General features: G+C 42.6%; 1 protein-coding gene across 3 annotated transcripts in view; it reads left to right on the forward strand.

Annotated features, from left to right (window-relative positions):
- The window catches only part of PTPN14 (protein tyrosine phosphatase non-receptor type 14), a 183,120-nt gene that overhangs the window by 136,529 nt on the left and 25,975 nt on the right, over positions 1-20,616 (forward strand). For all 3 annotated transcript variants that reach the window (XR_008444559.1, XM_054024345.1, XM_054024346.1), the window contains exons 8-14: positions 720-808; positions 3,388-3,475; positions 4,203-4,285; positions 7,040-7,097; positions 12,067-12,145; positions 14,150-15,636; positions 19,655-19,798. Coding sequence is in view for 2 of the 3 variants with exons in the window: in XM_054024345.1 (XP_053880320.1) it covers positions 720-808; positions 3,388-3,475; positions 4,203-4,285; positions 7,040-7,097; positions 12,067-12,145; positions 14,150-15,636; positions 19,655-19,798 (2,028 nt within the window). In the remaining variant the exon portion in view is untranslated. The remainder of the gene's footprint in view (positions 1-719; positions 809-3,387; positions 3,476-4,202; positions 4,286-7,039; positions 7,098-12,066; positions 12,146-14,149; positions 15,637-19,654; positions 19,799-20,616) is intronic.

The raw sequence follows: 20,616 nt of genomic DNA on the forward strand, positions 1-20,616 counted from the left end.
TGTAAAAATAATTATTGATATTTATGCAGTGATTTACATCTTAGAAGCACAGTATAAATAGCCCTGTGAGGTAGGTAAGTATTATTTCTTTTAGAGAAGGGCAAACTGAGTCACAGAGGATCAGATTTGCAAATACAGATACCCTGTTTTGCATCCACAGATAGAAGGAATAATTCTTTTGGGATCCAGTTTAACATTTAAATGTATGAGTACCAGATTGTATCCACAGATCAGATATTTAGACATCTAAGCTACCTAAATTGTGTCCCTGGGTATTTGCACCTATCAAAACGGAGGCCCATTTAAGAACAGTCTGAAAATCTGTCTCCAAAAGGTCAAGTGAATGGTCCAAATCCATATAATATGAATTAAAATGCAGGAATTTCAGACTCTGTCTAGTGTTTATTCCACTAGAGCACACTAATTTCCCTTGTGTTGCTCCATACAGTAACCCTTTTAGCCACGTGGCTTATATTCATATGACATTTATTTTGAATTACTGTGTAAATACCTTGTAAATAAGAAACAATTGCTTATTGCTATACAGACTGGGTGTTTTTTGGTTAGTTAAACTACAGACAGACTCCTGAATGCCTGATGTGCTGTATATCTTAGGGGATGATTTTGATTTAAACATTTTATTGTAGTTCCCTGGGCGTTCTTCATGGAAAACCAGTTTCTGTATTAATTAACTAAATGTTGATGTGTTTTTTGTGCAGGACAATCATGGAAATGATATGCATCTTGGCATTTTCTTCATGGGAATCTTCATAAAAAATAGAATTGGAAGGCCAACAGTGATATACAGGTACCATCAAGGGACTTCTGCTTTTAATGTGAATTCCTTTTACAGGAAGCTGTGCTTTTTTCCCTGTGACTTAGGCATCAAGTGTGGCTTCAGTAGGACTATTTCTGTGAGTAAAGGAGTACTGACATGAGTAAGGATTTTCAGGATTGGCCTCTTGCCCATAAAAGTCTACGCAGCAAAGGATAGTCTGTGATAGATGTCTGGGAATGGGGTTGATGCCTAGAGAGACAAGGCTATCGTGTACACTTGAATTGCTTATGAGCTTTTGATGCCTTTTCTCCTCTTGCCGTTCTAGGATCAATTTGTGCTTAAATCACTTATTTTCTTGCATCTGAAAGCAAATAAGTTAGACTTCAGTGGGGACTGCTAGGTGCGCATCACTTCCATAGGTACTGGAACTAGAGGTGCTGGTGGTGCTGGAGCTTGAAGTGATTGCCACTTATATACAGGGTTTACAGTTTGGTTCAATGGCTGTCAGCACCCCCACTAAACAAATTGTTCCAGCATCCCAAAATCAGGTCACTTATTTCGGTGTCTCAATAAGGATAAAGGAGCTGAATTTTAGGCTCATTTTTTCAGTTCTTGACTATTGTCTTTTCTTTATGTGTGTGCCACTATGCTTATTTATGGAGCTAAATAATAATGTGACATCTGTCCATGAGAAACTAGGTTGAAACTAACTCATTTTGCATAGGACACCGAGCAGCCTTTAGATAAAGAGTTTCTCAGATCAGACTTTGATAAAGCTATATCTGAATTTAAATTTGGCCCTTGTTTTTCTCATTGTGGGATTACCCAGTGTTGCTAATGCAAAATATGAGCGTCTGGGCAAAGGATTGTTTTATCAATTCCAATAATTGTTTACATTTTGTTTCTTTGTTATTCTATAAAAATAAATCTTTATTACTCTATCAAAAAAAAAAAAGTAGCAAAAAGCATCGAGTCAAATCCTTGTCCCTTTGAAGACCGTGGCAAAACTCCCATTGATTTCAGTGGAGCCAGGATTTCATCCCCCGCCCCCCTCTTTTTTAATTGTTTCTGTGATTTCATGGGTTATTTTTGTTTATTTCATTGTTATCTTAGAATGATAAACCACAATCTGTGAGATTTTCTGACCAGCGCTCTTGGTGTGTGAATATTTGTATAGCACTTACAGTAAAACAGATGTTTTAATGAGTCACACTGTAGTTTTTAGCCAGTGGTTGGAGCTTTTTTCAAAGACCTTAGCATTTATTTTAAAGAGCTTAGATTATTTTTTTCCAACATCATCAAGATTCCCATCTGTTTTTGCATTTTTCATGTATCTTTCATTCTTGAATGTGTAGTTTTATGAAGAAATCAGAGTAGATTTCTTTTAAATTGTGCCATTCCTAAGATTTCTTGAAAACGTAGGTTGCAAAAGTGAGACACCTCTCAGATTTTTATTTTATTTTATTTTATTTTATTTTAAGGTATAGATGTCCTCAGAAAATGCTGGTATCCTTGTTTGTTTTGTTTCAGCATGCATTCCCATGCATGTAATGTCAGGATGTATCCAAGTACATTTTCCAGAAGACCAAGTCATTTCCATCCCAAAAGTTTTCATGGGACACATGATGGACATGATTTTCATGATGGACACAAACGACGCCAACAACTAGTTGTAAAAAGATCCTAATACTGATCTTAATCAACCTGACAGTCACTGGAGGAAAGAATAAGTTAACACATGGCAAAAAAATTAGGAGCATAAAACACAAAATAGTAACACGGTATCTTTTGCTTGTATAAAAACACTAATGGGTAAGGGCTTATCTACACAAACAATTAAATTGTGGTGAACTGGTGTGTGAATGTACCCTGGACTACCCTGCTGTGAACTAACTGTCTGTGTGGGCCCTGCTGACGTTCATTAAAAATTCATTAGTGCACTTTAGTCTTGTTTCAAAAAGGACTAGATCAAAGCACATTAACAAACTGTAGCGATTTAATGTAAACACTACCTATGCTGACAGGAGGGATTTTCCTAATCCACCTCCCCGAGAGGCAGTAGCTAGGTCAATGGAAATATTCTTCTGGCAACCTCTTGCTGTCTACATGGGGACTTAGGTTGGTTTAACTGTGCTGCTCAGGGTATGGATTTTTCATGCCCCAACCAACGTAGTTAAAGCGACCTAATTTTCTGGTATAGACTAAGCCTCAATCTAGGAAATTTGGAAACCATTTAGGGGGAAAAAAATCCAACAAGAACTGTACATATTTCCCTGCCAACTAATCACAGTCAAATAATAATTAAATTGTGACACAATGCAATTCAGTTTACAATTAAGCATTCATATATTTCCAATCGTATCTTTTATTGTAACCCTTAACATTGCTGTTTTTGAAGAAGAAATGTTTTACTCTAAAATCTGGGGTGTTTGGGGGTGGCTTTTTCTTTAATCACAGCACATGATTTTTTGCTGGCTGTGTTTTCTTCATTAAACAGCTAGCATTTCTCACGTAAAATGAGCCTGCACATTAACTCATACATTCCTAACATGTCTGTGAAATGTTTGCCTGTGTGTCTTGGCAAAGTCAGCAGCATTTCTTTTCTACAGGTGGAATGATATTGGGAATATAATACATAACAAGTCTTCAATCATCGTGGAGTTGATCAACAAAGAAGAAACCGTGCTCTTTCACACAGTAAGCAAAGTACCTAAACAGTATCAACAGAAAAACTTTACCGTATATCAGAAAGACTGAGCTTCAAGTCCCAATGTTTGAATAGAGGTGTCACCTCACTCCCCTGCATTTGGAGGGTGGCAATCACAAATTCAGTCTGTCACCTGCTCACCCTTTCCAACATTCCCATCACCTGTATTTGGGGGGAGAGGGGGAATCAGTTTATTTTTTACTTTTCAATTTATTTAATACCTTCTAGACAGCCTGAAATCCACCCTATTGGGAGCTCTGTCTTGACTGTCTTTTGGATGAAATGTCCATGGCCCTTTGCCACACCATGCTCTCATAGCTGCAGCACCCTGAGCAATGGTGGGGCCTGTATACATGCTCTCTGGAGCTCTAGGAGGGACTGTGCAGTGCTCTGAGAAAACTGCAACTCCACATAACCCCCAGCACAGGCCAGTGTGTAAATTACACAGCCTGGCTCTAACCATTCTTTTTGTTTTTTCACTGTCATTAGCAGCGAAGTGGCAGCATGTAAAGACATGCTGATGCACTTCAGTGGTCCAAGGTTTGAGGGCACTGCATATGTTCTTGGCAGCTGACTTTGTGTGTGGCATCCCTTAAAAGGCATTATTGCTGTTGAATTTTTTAGAACACTCTTTCAGTTGCTGAAATCAATTCATTGTAACAGCAGCAGAGTGAATAATCAGCTGGCTTTTCCAATTTTTCTTCTTGTGTTTTAAAGGATGATATTGAAAATGCAAAATATATTTCACGGCTGTTTGCTGCAAGGCATAAGTTTTATAAACAGAATAAAATCTGCACAGAGTGAGTATGCATACTTCAGATTTCTTTTGCAATACACTGATTGGAAGTGCTCTGATTTTCGGCTTGTCTCTCATTTAAAAAAAAAATTTGTGCCAATTACTCTTTACCCTGTCCCTTTTTTTACCAAGATATAGCAAAAGAATAATTCCTGTTCCATATGAGGCCTATGTATCACTATGTGCCACTGAAGTCTATTTTGAGCCCTTAGTAATGCACAGGCCTTGAGCTGGCCCTCTGCACAAGGGTGGATTTCACCCTAATGAAAGAGGAATGGGTGGAGTTTCGGTTGTATAGTGTAGGGACAAAGGCCAGTTTATTAGCTGCAAATATCTCTCAGCATATATGTACCTATTGGAGTGGAGAGCTGTGATTTTAGAGTTTGACATTTTTTGAATAATGCTGGGTTATAGAGCAATGCCACACACAGAGAGAATTCCCTGTAAAGTATCCAACACATTGATTAGTTAACTGTAAAGCTGCGAAGAAGCTCCCATTATCATCATCACCACAGTTCTGTTTACCCAGATGGACATCCATCCGTTCTGTTGGGTGTTGTCATCTGTTGGAAAATGGAAGGCCAAAATAAAGGAAGGAAAGACTAAAAGGTGTGTTGGGGAGTGTGTGCACACGTGCACGAGCATAAAATAAATTTTCAAATGGGATAAGTTAGTGGAGGGCTCATGGAGGAATTCTAAATGTGACCACTGCCTTATCACCCAAAGAAAAAGCTTGTAGTTAATCAGATTTCAATTGCTATCTACTATTCTTGGGAGATGGACATGTTTCCTATTGATTGATTGATTGATTGAAATATGTTTGCACTTTCATAATCCAACATTGTGGATTTAATTTTGTCTTGAACAGTTTGAGGAACAAGTTCAAAGGGAAGGTTTTGATTCTCTCCTCTAGAAAAACAAAAAACAATGTGATGGGTAAATGGCACAGAAGAATCCTATGCACTGCTACCGACTAGGGACCGAGTGGCTAGGCAGCCGTTCTGCAGAAAAGGACCTAGGGGTTACAGTGAACGAGAAGCTGAATATAAGACAACAGTGTGCCCTTGTTGCTAAGAAGGCTAACAGCATTTTGGGCTGTATAAGTAGGAGCATTGCCAGCAGATCGAGGGACGTGATCATTCCCCTCTATTCAGCATTGGTGAGGCCTCATCTGGAGTACTGTGTCCAGTTTTGGGCCCCACACTACAGGAAGGATGTGGAAAAATTGGAAAGAGTCCAGCGGAGGGCAACAAAAATGATTAGGAGGCTGGAACACATGACTTATGAAGAGAGGCTGAGTGAACTGGAATTGTTTAGTCTGCAGAAGAGAAGAATGAGGGGGGGTTTGATAGCTGCTTTCAACTACCTGAAAGGGGTTTCCAAAGAGGATGGATCTAGACTGTTCTCAGTGGTACCTGACTACAGAACAAGGAGTAATGGTCTCAAGTTACAGTGGGGGAGGAAATATTAGGAAATACTTTTTCACTAGGAGACACGAATGGGTTACCTAGGGAGGTGGTGGAATCTCCTTCCTTAGAGGTTTTTAAGGTCAGGCTTGATGAAACCCTGGCTGGGATGATTTAGTTGGGGATTGGTCCTGCTCTGAGCAGGGGATTGGACTAGATGACCTGAAGTCCCTTCCAACCCTGATATTCTATGATTCTATGAAAAAAACTTTGAGCAGATCCTAAAGAGGAACATATTTCTACTTTGAAACTATATATCAGGGTCAACACAGAAGATTCTTCTATTACAGTAAAGGCTGCTTAAATTCAGACTTCATAAGCAGTGGCGTTTGCTCAAGTTATTTATCCCTTGACATTGAGGGGTAGGTGCTCAGATACCATAAGTCCAGTATAGAAACACACTTCAAATATATAACATCCTAAAAACACTTGCATTTTTCTGTCCTCAAATAAAAATAAGTAGCAAAATGAAGTTGCTGAGAGAAATAAATAAGACTAAATACAGTTACTAAGTTAACTGGTCTTGTCCTTGCAGGAGTCTCCTCTGCTACCACCATTTGAGTTAGATGTATTGATAGCAAGCAACATATTGCAGTGTGTTTTCTAACTGAACACTTTTCCCAACCTCTGTGTTAAAATGACTCTGTTGTTGTTTGTATTTCCTCTGTGTGCATTTCCTCTAATCGCACATAACATCATTCACCAGATCAGAAATTGTAAGAGGAGAAATTCCACCTTTCCTCTCTACACGTAAGCACTATATTTCTGACTCCTCAATGTTTCTTTTCTTTTCCCCCTTTCTTTTTAAAGTATTCCCACTACATCTGGCTATTCCAACATTATACCTGCCTCTGCTAGAATTATTCTTCAGCCGCTCTTTCCTCTCTTGATCTGTGTGCACTGCCTTTTAGTGATTTGCTGTGACTTCTCTAAGATGCCGTCACTGGTTTTTCTGTTCACCTGTATCTTGAGAGCTGGCCCATGCTTCCTCAAGAGACTTCTACTTTTTACGTTTGTCATTTTAAAACCAGAGTTTATTTTCTTTCCCTTGTTTCCAATTAGGCCAAATAGGATAATGACCAGATGGCATGTTTATTTTGGAATAAAAATACATCTATACTTAGAGCAGGAAATGAATTATTTCCATCTGTTTTATTTTATATGTATCTATCTATCAATAAGGAATACCTTTCAGTATCTTAGGCTCTTATTTTCTTTAGCCAGTCTTGAATCAGAATTTAAATTTTGTCATAAGACTAGTTCCTAGTATCTCTCTCCACTTTTCCCCACAGACAATCAAGTTCTCCTCCCCCTATCAGACGGCGGCCCACCTGGAGTAGGTCATCCTTGGTATGTAATATAGTGGGGTCTTCAATAATAATGCTGGTATTGCTGCTACAGGGATGGGGCAGTACATGAGATGGGACATTTTCTAAAGTTCAAATATATTAATCGACTAGACATTGGCATTCTTGAAACTCATTACTGCCATGTCACCTACAGGAAGTGTGTTAATTTAAATGGAATGTATTATTACTACTGATTCTAAAAATTACAGGCCTTGGGGCTTTAATGTTTCTACTTGTCCTGCAAAAATGGAACATCTTTTCTGCAGGAATACAGTGATGTTCAATGGGATTTGTCCTGCAGGATAAGAAAACTCCTTAGAGTTTGAAAAATCTATTACTGTATACGTAACGGAACGTCAAAACATACATACGCCAAAACTGAATCACTGCATGATTTTAGAGTGTGTTGCCCTGAACCCTTCCTCCATCCTCTATTTTTTGTCACTCTAAGGTGTCAAGTCTGCATTTAGACTGTGAGCTCTTTGTAGTGGGAACTTTATCTTGTTATGCATTTCTGTGAAGTGCCTAATATTTCTGAGTAAAACTTATAATCAGTACATGATTCTGTGAGTCAATATTTTCTTTTTTGTAAATCCATGTGACTAAGTAGAGATGCTTACAATTTTTGACAATATTTTTTAATTGAAATTTTCACAAAAAGAGAGACAATTTTCCTGGAAATGTTTGCAAACATTATTATCCCATTTTTCAATCAGCTTTAGGGATAAGCTTTCCTTTGCTGCTACATTTTTCTCCCAGCACCCTTGAACTACCCTAAGAAATATTGAATTCCAGCAGAAAACCTAAGAGAGAATGGCAAGGTGCAACAACATTGCCAATCCCTTCCATAGAGGGCAAAGATTATCATGGCTGTATAAAATGGTTTGCTTGTGAAACAAAAAAAGATTGGTTTCCTTCTTGGCTCATTTCAAGCCCAGTGATGAAGTATAGTTTTCTTGCTTTGTAGCACCTTCCTGAAGTAATAAATCTTATTAGCATATGTCTGTGTAACAGAGTCAGTATTGGTAGTTCTGTTTTTGACATCTCTTATCCATGCACAGCAGCTGTCCCTTCTTAAGATGGGCAGTCCCTGTGTTTTAACAAAATCTGTACCATTTATTCATTCTGTTCCTTCTACAGATCTGTTCTAGTCCATTCTACTTCAGTGGTTTTAAAAGTTGTCATATTTTCCTCTCTAAAAGCTTTTAATAGTTTTCACATGTGGGCAGGTACCTATGTTTTAAACTAATAGTCCTGCCCAGTTTCCTTTCCAAAACTGCCTGTCATTTTCAGCTTACTTCCAGAGAGCCAGTGGTTAGCACAGTTTGCTTATTGCACTGTCTGTGTTACATTCTTTAAAATAGAAAATTCTTATTAATTGCTAATTTGCTTTGTGAGCCCTGATGTGAAATATCTAATGTAAGGAAATGAAAGGGCCCTTGAATGCCTTATGATCTGATCAGCCTCATCTTTATTGCAAAGAAAACAAGACCCTCTTCCTATCAGATATGGAAAATGGAAGCCTATATTTTAACAGGAAAAATGAATCATGCCTCGTCTGTTTAGATTCTATGTGTAAACCTTTGGCAAAGGAGAAAATGGATTGGGAGCAATGAAAAGAGGAATAGGTGACTCTCTTCTCTAAACCAAACTGGTTTTCTCTCTGTTCAAATGAACCTTCATGCGCTTTTTTTAAAAAGTAGTTTTGCTCACTTGTTAGAGTAGTTGTTCTGTAAAGTATACAGCAGTTCTAGATAGCACTATCCGTGTACTCCTTGGCTTTTTATGGTAGCCTTGTAATAAATCAGTAGGCATAAGTGGGATAATGAAGTGAAGTCTGTGGTGCGTCTCTGACATTTGACAAAATGGCCTAGATTCTCATTTACACTAAGGCATCCTTGCTTTGGCAGCGTAATTACATTTACACCCACTTCAAGCCCCTTTTATACTACTCTGTCATGGTCTTAATGATATGATAATAAATGAGAATCAGGCCCATGAAGTCTGTACCTTTTTAATTTCCATTGGGCAAAAATCTGTTTACTCTAGTCAAACTTCCAATGACTCTCACGTAGGTGGAACAAAGCCTGTAAGAGGCCCTAGTGTGGTTTTGTTTTTTAACCCCCCTCCCCTCCCCCCCAGTGATCTCTGAAGTGGATTTCTGACTCCTCCAGGCTTCAAGCTGCTCCCCAACTACTTCAGGGTAGACTGTTTTGCCTGGTCTCTCAAAAAAGTCCTGCTTTTCCAATAACAGAAGAGTCCTTGCAGACCAGTCCCAAAATAACGTGGGATTCAGCTTGTTTCCTATATTTCCTAATATATGAGATACATTCCTAGCAGGAGACCCGTTCTCTTTGCTGTGAAGGCTTTTTTTCTGGCTCAGACCTTTGTAGGCTCCTTCAGTTCTTGCCAGACTAAGTTCTGCCTCTCAGGCTGCCAATAGAACCATTCTTCTGCTGACTAGAGCCATACTCTTCGGAACACCCTCTTCTGTAACTGGGTCCAGCGGGAGCATTTCCTGTTTTCCTCTGCCATATTGCATGCAAGGATTTATATGCCTCATCACAGTCACTTTCACTTCTTTTCTATTCCCCAGATCCCATAGAAAATGTAGATGTAAGCCGAGCCCACTTCCTTTTTTGCCCGTTCAGTGGCTAGCTGTCATTGTGGCCCTTTGTCTCTGCACGAAGGCGAACTGTGCCTCTTCTCCCCTTGAAGCTATGGGCTCAGTCAATATTTTGCTCTCCTGGAACCAGCCTGTGTGAGATGTGCCTCTGAGGTGGTTCTGCAGGTATATTCGCTCAGAAGTCAGGGCAGTTTGCCTCTCTCTGAACACACCAGTGTGTGCTTGCATAAACTTCTTTACTTAATTACACCCACCAGGGCCGGCTCTAGATTTTTTGCCGCCCCAAGCAAAAAAATGTTTGGCTGCCCCCCACCCCAGCCCTGGTTTACCCCCCACAGCCCTCTGCCACCCCAGCCCTGGGCTCTCCCCCCCCCCCCGCACCCCTCTGCCGCCCCAACTCTGGGCTCCTCCCTTGGCCCCCACCAGTGCCCCCCCCACACACACACACACCCTGCCGCCCCAGCCCTGGACTCTACCCTGCCAACTGCACCCTCCTTCCACCCCAGCCCTGGGTCACTGGTAACTCGCTCCCAGGGCGGGTCATTCAGCAGATGTGCACAGAACACAAACAGGATTGATTCCCATATGGTTACAGAACTGCAGTAAAGTGGAACAATTTTCAGCATGTGTGATTGGAGGATATCTGGATGCATATTATAAGACTGTCCTCCATAAATGAGGAAAAGTTGAGGTGCCTTTATTATTCTTTTGTTCCACTCTTTCTTTCTATGGGGATTTGCCAATGCAATATCATTGTCTTCCTTTTAAACAAATAAAACTTAAAAAAAAAAAAGGCAATGGCTGTTGAAAATAGCAATTCCAGTCCTAATAACCACTGGGAAGCATTTCTTGCTCAATTTATTCTACTTTTTCTACAGCAAGTTACAGTGGATCACTATATTTGATTTGGGAGAAATGAAGTAACAGCTGCCCAAACTGAGCTTGAGCACTCCTGAATTCTGAGATGTTCAAATCTGGACGGCAGGTGCTAGATTCCCTTTCTGAATATTAGCTAAATCTGGAAAGGAAAAGTCAATTTCTGCTTCCATGGTTCAGAAGTGGAAATCCTCCTACGTGCCTGGTACTGTATCTAAAGCTGCCCAGGTCCAGAGCCTCCCTTCCCTTACTTTTCATTTTAAATTCTAGTGGGATCCACGTACCTCCCTTGCTAGGCTTCAGATAGAGAGGGGCACTGTCCATTTAGTGCACCCAATTCTTTCTTTGGGGGCTGCAAGGTGAGGTCACACCAGTATCCCTAATCCAGGCTGGGGATGTCTTCTGAAGGGGATATCTGGGGCAAAGCCTTCTACTCCTTGGGCATATTTGTTCCCCGTTCACAGTGCCACCCCATTCTAGCAGTGAGCTCTCCATTCACAGCAAGCTGCAGCATAGCTCAGCTACCTCACTCCCTCCCCCTCCCTTTCCTGTTGACAGCGGCCAAGGGAATGCTGGGAAATGTAGTTCTTTCCCTGCTCCAGGGCTGGCTCTATAGGCAGGGAGCTAACCAAGGAACTACAGCTCCCAGGGCCCCCTGTTGGTTCTCAGCTCCCATGCTGGCTCTCTGCCGGCTGCTGCCCCTGCAAATGGGCTGCCCCAAGCACCTGCTTGCTTTGCTGGTGCCTAGAGCCGCCCCTGACACCCACAACCGAGGTGGCTGCAGTGCCAACCTCCAAATACTTCACTTTATGCCTGGACAAAACTGCTGATTATGACCTCATCCATGCTTTATATTATTACCTTTAAATAATCCATTGATTTAATGCTAAAGCATCCCTGTCCCTGATTCCTACCGTATCACAATGCTAGCTGCAATATTTATCAGTGGGGGGTTTGCCCACTGAAATTCTGCATTCAAGACACTGCGTGACTCTGCTGAGTCCCCTCATGTTGCTATTGCCTTTGCCCTCATCTCCCATCTACTACTCCTTGTGTTTTGGTCTCCTCTTGTTTTTGTCAGAGCCTCGTTTCTAGGCTATTCAGAGGCAAGGACTCTGGGTGAAAATGTTGAAAAGTAAAGAGAGCGAGGAGCCTTAATCCCATTTTCAAAAGTGACTTGTGTGTTAGAGAGCTTAAGTCCCAGTGATTTTTCAATAAGAACCAGGCTCCTAAGTAGCTAAGTCACTTTTATAAATGGGATGTAGGCGCCTAAGTCACGTAGGCACTTTTGACCTCATTAGCCTGTGTCTTTTGTTTTGTAAAGCTCTGTACACATCTGCAGAGCTCTGTAAGGAAATGTTCTGTATTGTGGAAAGAATCTAGAATAATTTCTTCGGCACTTCATCTTCAAAAACTGTGGCAAAGCTCCAGTTTGCTGAGGTTATTCATGTTTCTCTTTTTATTTCAGCCAAGACAGCACCCATTTATACTGCCACCTATGCATGTCCAGTGCGGAGAACACTACACTGAAACAAACAACTCACAAGGTATTTAGGGGGTACCTTTTTCCTTTCAGAGATCTGCAGCTTAATGTGCCAGCAAAGGGGCTCTTGATCATCAGATCTTGATTTCCAAAATGCAGTCCTGGTCAAATGGGAGTTAGTATTACACCTCCACAATAACTTCATAGTTAAGGTTTCAGCAGGGTTCTGTTTAAAGCCCAATTTTCAAACTTATCTAAAATACACATGCGCCGTTAGATGGGCTTGGAATATGGCCTGCCAGTTCAGTGCAGTGGGTAGAGTTTATAGGGCATGTCTGGGGTCAGTTGGTCAAGGGGTTGCCAAGTTACAGGTCTCCCCAAATGGCCTGATTTTAAAATTGCAACTTTCTTATAGTGCTTTTTTCTGCAGATCCAGTGAAACTGGGGAGGTGAGGGGGGAGTAGACCCACATAGCCGGTATATTACTTGATGGCCTTTTCTCTGTTCTAGTTCCTGCCACCAGGGTCAAACTTCAGAAGTGTGTGAATAAAAAGTTGTATTTTTTGGCTCTGTGCAGGGTTAGCCTCAGAACTGTTCTCTGAGGAAAGTATGGTGGCTGGAATCTAGGTGTAGAGAGAGATTCCCACAAAATATCCTGTAGCCTAGTGCACTGGCCTGGGCATGAGAAGACCATAAGTTCTGCTGACGTCTGTTTGTGTTTCTGTGCATTGTTATTGACACACCTCTACACTAGGGAGACACAACTATTATTTCTCACCACCCCTTTTGGCAGATGAGATGATGGAGATGTTGCACCAAGTCACTTCCAGTAGAGCTGGAAACAGCCCAGGCCTCTAATGTGGCAGACTGCATCTCGTTCACTTAACCACACTCTCTTTTGAAATGATTTTCTCAAAGCTATGTCTGCATACTGTGAGAGACACAGCTGAAGTGCCCTAGCCAATTGTCACGCATGATGGAATCTTAGTGTAGTGTTTGTGTGTCGTGAATGAGGCAGGGGTGTAGATAGGAATCGACTGAGATGCAGCAGGAGTGGACTTTACCACAGATTTCTCATGTGATGTTGGACAATTGCTTACACCAGAATCATTGGAGGTGGCCATCCTTCTGAGTCCTGTGAGATTTAGGAGGAAGGATAGTCCTATGGTTAAGACACTCAGCTGTGACTCAAGAGATCTGATTTTTTTTATTCCTGCCTGTGCTGCAAACTCCTTTTGTGACCTTGGCTAAATAATTTAATTTCTGTGCTTCAGTTACCTGATCAGTAGGCTGTTTTGGTTCCTCAGGGGCATGATCAGCCTGTTTTGGCTTGCTTAGCGTCCTGGAGACAACAGATTGGTTTGATGTTGGGGAACCTGCTACAGCCCTGGAGGAACCTCTCCCCCCTTTCACAATCTCTGCCTGCTTGGGGTGGGGAGGGCAGTACTTCAAGAGGAGACCTAAGGGAATATTCAGTGGTACAGTAGCTCTGGGGCCTAGTGCTGCCAATGGTGGGATGTATCTTTAGATAACAGCTGTGAACCTGCTGAGAGACGGATGGATGGAGAGGGCAGAGAGAGTTCCACAACTACTTCCTGTGCCTTAGGAACCTCCCAGAGGGTCTGGATCTGAATTGTTTCGAAGCCTGGGCATGATTTGGATCTAGAATGTAGGTTCAGCCAATCATGCAGGAGTGTTTGAATCTGGAGTTTTGTTTTGATCCCATTCTGACACAATTAACAAACTACAGTGTGTAGGTGTATTACAGAATTTTGGACTTTTGGGGAAGGGGAGGGGGCAGGACAGAAAGAGCACAATGGATTCTGGAATGTGAGGCAAGGTAGAGAAAAGCTTGGGGTATTGGGTCCAGGAGTAGCAAAACAATCTGAAAGGCCAGTCCTGAGACCACACATCCTGCACGGATGTACACAAGGCTGCCTCTTAAACACTGGTTCAGAATGCATTTGAAGTTTTGGTGGTTTTTATTTAAGAAAGGTTTTGAGGATCATGACATTGCATGTGCCCTTGTTGGTTAAAGTGTCCTTTTCTTTATCTTTACCATACACAGACAGCATTTTCCATGGAAATGAAGAAACATTCTATTGTAGATCTCAGACCAGCTTGGACAGGTGTCCCATGGACTTCAGCTACTTAAATGGTAATGGGCCAAATGGCAGTATGTGCAGTGCCCACAGCATGAACTCTCTCAACCGTTCACAGAACTTCGTTCAGGCGTCTCCAATGTCGTCCAATCTCAGCATCCCAGGAAGTGATATCATGAGAGCAGACTACATCCCCAGCCATAGACATAGTGCCATCATAGTGCCGTCCTACAGGCCAACGCCAGACTATGAAACTGTCATGAGGCAAATGAAGAGGGGGGTTATTCACATGGATAGTCAAAGTCAATCTTTAAGGAACCTCAATATTGGAAATACACATGCTTACAACCAGCCAGAAGACCTGGTTTACAGCCAACCTGAAATTCGAGAGAGACATCCCTATACTGTTCCTTACGGGCCGCATGGTGGTTATAACAAACCTGTTGCCCCATCTGACCAAATGAACCCTAATAATGCTGTGCAGAATAAGGCAGCAGCCAGTGCCATATCCCACACAGTTAGCACGCCAGAACTGGCTAACATGCAGCTGCAGAGCAGTCAAAGCTATAGTACTGTCCATATGTTAAATAACTATCTTTTCAGGCCACCACCTCCATATCCACGTCCACGTCCTGCCACCAGCACGCCTGACCTAGCGAGCCACCGTCATAAATATGTCAGTGGCAGTAGCCCTGATTTGGTTACTCGTAAGGTCCAGCTCTCAGTGAAGACATTCCAAGAGGACAGCTTGCCAGTGGTTCATCAGTCACTCCAGGAGGTTAGCGAGCCACTCATGGCAGTCAAGCATCATGCAGCTTTGCACAAGCGCCATAGTTTGGAGGTCATCAGCAATATGGTACGTGGTATAGAAGCTATGGCTTTAAAAACTTTAAATGCCCCTCTGCCACGTAGAAACACCTTGCGAGAGCAGGTGCAGCCAGAAGAGGCAGCGCAGATGGAACACGCGGTTCAGCAGCTCCCTTGCTACCATCACAAGAAGACGTTCTCGAGTGCCACGATGCTGATACACAGCAGTGAAAGCGAAGAGGAAGAAGAAGCTTCAGAATCAGTGTCACAGATAGCACCGCTCCACGAAAATGTGGAATATAGTGCTCAGTTGCAAGCTGCTTTGGCTAGAATACCAAATAAACCTCCTCCTGAGTATCCCGGGCCAAGGAAAAGTGTTAGCAATGGAGCCCTGAGGCAGGACCAAGTAAACATTTCAGTGGCTGTAGCCAGGGCCAAGGCCATGAGGCCAGGGCCGACCAAGGCCATTAGCGTGTCTCGGACTGATCAAATGACAATGAATGGGGCCTCACTTGGACCATCTATCTCAGAGCCTGACCTCACGAGTGTAAAGGAGAGGGTCAAGAAAGAACCAGTGAAGGAAAGGCCTGTGTCCGAAATGTTTTCTATCGAGGACAGCATTATAGAAAGAGAGATGATGATGAGGGTAAGTATCTTTCTCTAATGCAGAGGCTTCTTTGAATCAAAGAACCAACCTGTTTGGTTTTTTTTAATATCCCAAAATGCACAACTGAAAACTGTTATAGCCTAAACAATGAGGAATGTAAAACAGCCTTATGCAGAAAAAAGAGTTTTTGACGGTCATAGGATTAGCTGGAAGGTAAGCGTGAGTAAAAAATGCAGGGTCTGATTCTCCATTGCCTGGCTGCTTGTGCAGTCATTTAGAGCTCTGTAATTTGAATGGGTTTGCAATGCCATCACCAGTACGAGTGGAGAATTCTGGGTCAGTAGCATATTCTCCCCACTTTGCAGGGATATAAAGCAAAGCACTGCATAATATGCAGTGTTAGTGTGGAGAATCCAAACCATGACTTTTAAATGGCTTTATCACTTAGGATTGCTGCTTTTACATTGATGTAGCATATGCGTAACCTACAATTTTATGAGACTGAGTTTTATGAGGAGTAAACTTCGGTGGCAATAGAATTTGGATTGCTGCTTTTCTAAACAAGTGACTTGTTGCACAACAAAAGGAACAATACTGCTAACTTGAGGAAGTTGAGATGCTGTTTTTCTTTCCCTGAGGTATGGGGAATGGGAATCCTTAAATTCTCATTCCGTTTTCCTAGAACAAACAGATGATGCTGACTCAACTGCTTTTTCCTGCACAGCTGCACACTACAGCTGTTTTCAGATGAATGTACTAGCCCACAACACTCAGTTAATGAATTATGCACATACCTGGCGAGCAGAGCGTTTAAAGAGATTAAACTGATAAGAGTGACTAACTGTGAAATACTATTTTTTTAACAACTTAATTTAGACATCCTGCATTTCTGCCATGCCTTTTTGAAAAGACTTATTATTGAGTGTCCATCTCTTCTGCTTGTTGTAGGAATACATAATATGTTCCCTAAAATATAATCTAATAAATGGACAAATACAAAGTCTGGTCTTCCATAGACCTAAATGATAGTCAGCAGGGAAGGTATCAAAATATAAAGACTTAGTCATGGGCTTAACTTTATAAACTGTGAATAGTCCTATTTAAGTCAAGTTAGGCAAGTACGTATCTCTTTTTCAGGATGGGTTCTAGAGCAGAAGAAACATTGAATCCATTTACATTAATGTGATGTCCAAGTGATCTGGGGGTGTTTAGAAAATAATACTAGCTTTGCTGTTAATATTCTTCACGGCAAGGCTATTAGTCAGCAAATAAAGTGAGGTTACTTAATGTCTACATTTAGAATGAAACACTTCACTATACCCCAGGGGATTTTTTTAAGCTTGTTTAGAAAGCTGCCATTTTGTTATTGCTGATTCTTGCATTTGAAGTAATGATTTAGAAGTAGTGAAAACAAAATTATTTGTTAGTCTGAAAGTTGACAGGCCCTCTATTTCCTTTGAGTTCTGCTAGAACAGGGGCGGGCAAACTTTTTGGCCTGAGGGCCGCATTGCGTTTCCAAAATTGTATGGAGGGCTGGTTAGGAGAGGCTGTGCCTCCTCAAACAGCCAGGCATGGCCCGGCCCCACCGCCTACCTGACCCCTCCTGCTTCTCTCCCCCTGACGGCCCCCCTGGGACTTCTGCTCCATCCAACTCCCCCCCCCCATTCCCTGTCCTCTGACAGCCCCCAGAACCCCCACCCCTGACTGCCCCCCACCACCCCATCCAACCCCTCCTCTCATTCCTGACTGCCCCCCCGCCCCCCCGGGACCCCTGTCCCATCCAACCACCCCTTCTCCCTGTCCCCTGACTGCCACCGGAACCCCTGCTCCTGACTGCCCCCCGCTGCCCGGGACCCCTGTCCCATCCAACCACCCCTTCTCCCCGTCCCCTGACCGCCACTGGAACCCCTGCCCCTGGATGCCCCCCACTGCCCCATTCAATCCCCCTCTCTTTCCTGACTGCCTCCCCGAGACTACTGCCCCCATTCAACCCCCCTGTTCCCCACCCTCTGACCACCTCCCCGCCCCCGACTACTATCCACCTCCCCGCCCCCGACTACTACCCTGAACTCCCCTGCCCTCTATCCATACCCCCCCCTGCTCCCTTACCGCGCTGCCTGGATCAGGCCGGGCTCTGCAGCTGCGTTGCCCCAGGAGCTTGCAGCCCCGCTGCTCAGAGCATTGCACCGGCGGCGGGGTGAGCTGAGACTGCAGGGAAGGGGAAACAGCGGGGCTAGCCTCCCGGGGCAGGAGCTCAGGGGCCAGGCAGGAGGATCCCATGGGCCAGATGTGGTCTGCGGGCTGTAGTTTGCCCACCTCTGTGCTAGAACAAATGCAAAAATGGATCTCTCAAATCCTGAAAACTGTCAATTCCTAGATTATTGGTTCTGATTCTTGGGGGTCAAGGTCTAAAGATGCACCACAAAGCTGTATCCTAGAGGTTGTGTTATTTCCTACAGAATCTAAGCTTTTATTTAACCAAAAAAAAAAAGAGTTATTTCTAACCTTTCTGCTTGTGTAATATAACCTCTCACATGTGAATACTGCGGTAGTAAGGCTTATTAAATGTGTAGCATCCCAGAATATATTCAGTAAAACTATCTGAATTACATTTTTTGATCTCTTTCAGATATGAAGTGATCAAAGGGACATGCATTGAGTGTAATTGTCTTCCTTAGCTATAGACAACCCATGGAATTCAAATCAAATTAACGTGTGCGTGTGTGTGTGTGTGTGTTACAGCATTTTTGGACTTTTGGGGGGACCAAAGAAGCACAAAGGATTCCGAGACAGGGCACAGAGGATTCTGGGATGTGGGGCAAGATAGAGAAAAGCTTGGGGTATTGGGGCCAGGAGTGGCAAAATAATCTGAGAACCTCCGTTCTGGATATTCATTGAGTATTAGATCAACTTTGTTCACCCCATCAACACCGTGTGCACATTTGCTTTTTGGAAGTGGGCGGTTATTCTATTTTTTTATGCTCAAATTGCTTTTAACATGTTTTCCAGCCTAGTTCAGGAATCACATGACATTTCTACCTCTCTCACCACGGGCACTGAAAACTATCAGCTAACCATTCGTGAATTTGGTGCCGTGGCTGATCCCGTAAGCACAGAATGAAAAGTTTGCAGGCTGGCCCGTTCCAGAAACAATCCATTTACTAAACGCCCGTGGGGAGTGCTTTTCCAGTAGGAGAGCTTGGACTATTTTGTAATAGCAGTTTTCAAAAGCAGCTGTGATCCAGACAGCCTTTGTGCATTGCTTTCCCCCAAAATCAGGTGGGAAGAGTCGCCAAGAGAATGAAATAAAATATTTCCCCCTCTTCACCTTCCTGGAGTTGTGGCCCTCCACCTCGTAGATGTATCATCTCCCACTAGCCACAGAACTAAATTAAAACTCAAACGCTCCATACAGCAGTGTAATGTACTACACAAATATGATGTAAAGCAAGTTCTGTGCATCGAATGATATTAAAATCTGTTTTTAAACACCATGAGATCATTCTTCGTACAGTGGGCACCATTAACAGATGGACATTTACCAAACACGGTAGTTTAAATTTACCAAAGTATTTCCCATTCTAAGCATTAAACAAACACCCCAGCAAAGATAAAATGTGCAGTGGGGCAAGCAGTGTATATTTTTCATGGTTTTCTGCTGCAGTAAATGGAAATGAACACTCTTTAAAACAACTATGGGATATGTTTGCATAAGTATTGCCATCATGACATGGTGGGATTATGTCCTGATAGCAATTTACCATTACAGAAAGGATACCCAAGATTTGTATTTGCAAGTCTTTTGATAGCAAGTAAGCTATATTTTACCTTTGGATTGTTCCTTTGAAATTAAAATTCTGTGCTCATGTAGGAATAGGCCCTGGGGAATAATAGGAAGAATCGGAGGTTGTATTTGAATTTACTCTGCTAATGGTGATCATCTGCATTCCTTGGCCAGAGAGTTGCAGATTTTGGAGATTAAAAAAACATTCCAGTGTTTTACTGGCATTATAGATAACAACACAGAGATAAAAAACATGCCTTTTCTTGCCAAAAGAATCTAGAGAAGCAGAAGATGGCAGGCCTGGAGGCCCAGAAGAGGCCCTTGATGTTGGCAGCGTTAAATGGACTCTCCGTTGCTAGAGTTCCAGTGCCTGAGGATAGCCAGGATGAAGTAGCCAAGGTGCCAATGGATGAGAGGGTAAGAGAGAGGTTCACGAAGTTTTATTTATTCCATTGTTTCTAGCAATGTACACGTTTTGAAGTTTTAAAAACTGGAAACTATTACTGGTGGCCACATTGAGAGCAACATCCGTGATGGAGATCTTTGGTATTGTCACTGCTTTGGTGACGCCAAAAACTTGGGCGTTGAACCATTGTAAGAGGTTCTGAATGCCGTCATCGCCCACTGAAGTCAGTGGAAGTTGAAGGTGCTTAGCACCTCAAGAAGTGTTCAGCGTCTCACAGGATCAAGCCCTAAATCTAAAATATTGCACATCTCATCTTGGCCAGGACGGTTGATACAGCAGTCACTCTTTATTGTAACATAATGTGCTGAATGATGCATGTAGGTTGCTGAGAAGACCACTAGTTGCAGTCCAAGAGACAAAAAAAAATCCATTCTTAAAGATTTCTCTGTGAATTTCTGTCTATGCACATGCATGTAATTAAAAAAAAATTAAAATATCTGCTGCCATTAACTTTTGGGGCACATGTTCAAAGAGGCCTCCCTCTTGATTATGTGCATGGAATTTTGCGCCCTATACAGTTTGTACAAGCAAATGACAGTAATTACATATGGTAAGCGCATTTCTCCTGGATACACATCAGAGGTGGTTCGAGTGATTGCTCATGTCCATTCAACTTAAGTGTGTGTGCTCGCCATATGCACCGGTGCCGGAAGTTTTTCCCTCAGCAGTATCCATAAGGAACCGGCTCTGGCACCCCCTGGAGTGGCACGTGTATGCCACGGCATATAGAGCACTACCAGCCCCCTCCACCCTCAGTTCCTTCTTGCTG

Source organism: Malaclemys terrapin, chromosome 3 (genome assembly GCF_027887155.1).
Source record: "Malaclemys terrapin pileata isolate rMalTer1 chromosome 3, rMalTer1.hap1, whole genome shotgun sequence".
Taxonomy (NCBI): domain Eukaryota; kingdom Metazoa; phylum Chordata; order Testudines; family Emydidae; genus Malaclemys; species Malaclemys terrapin.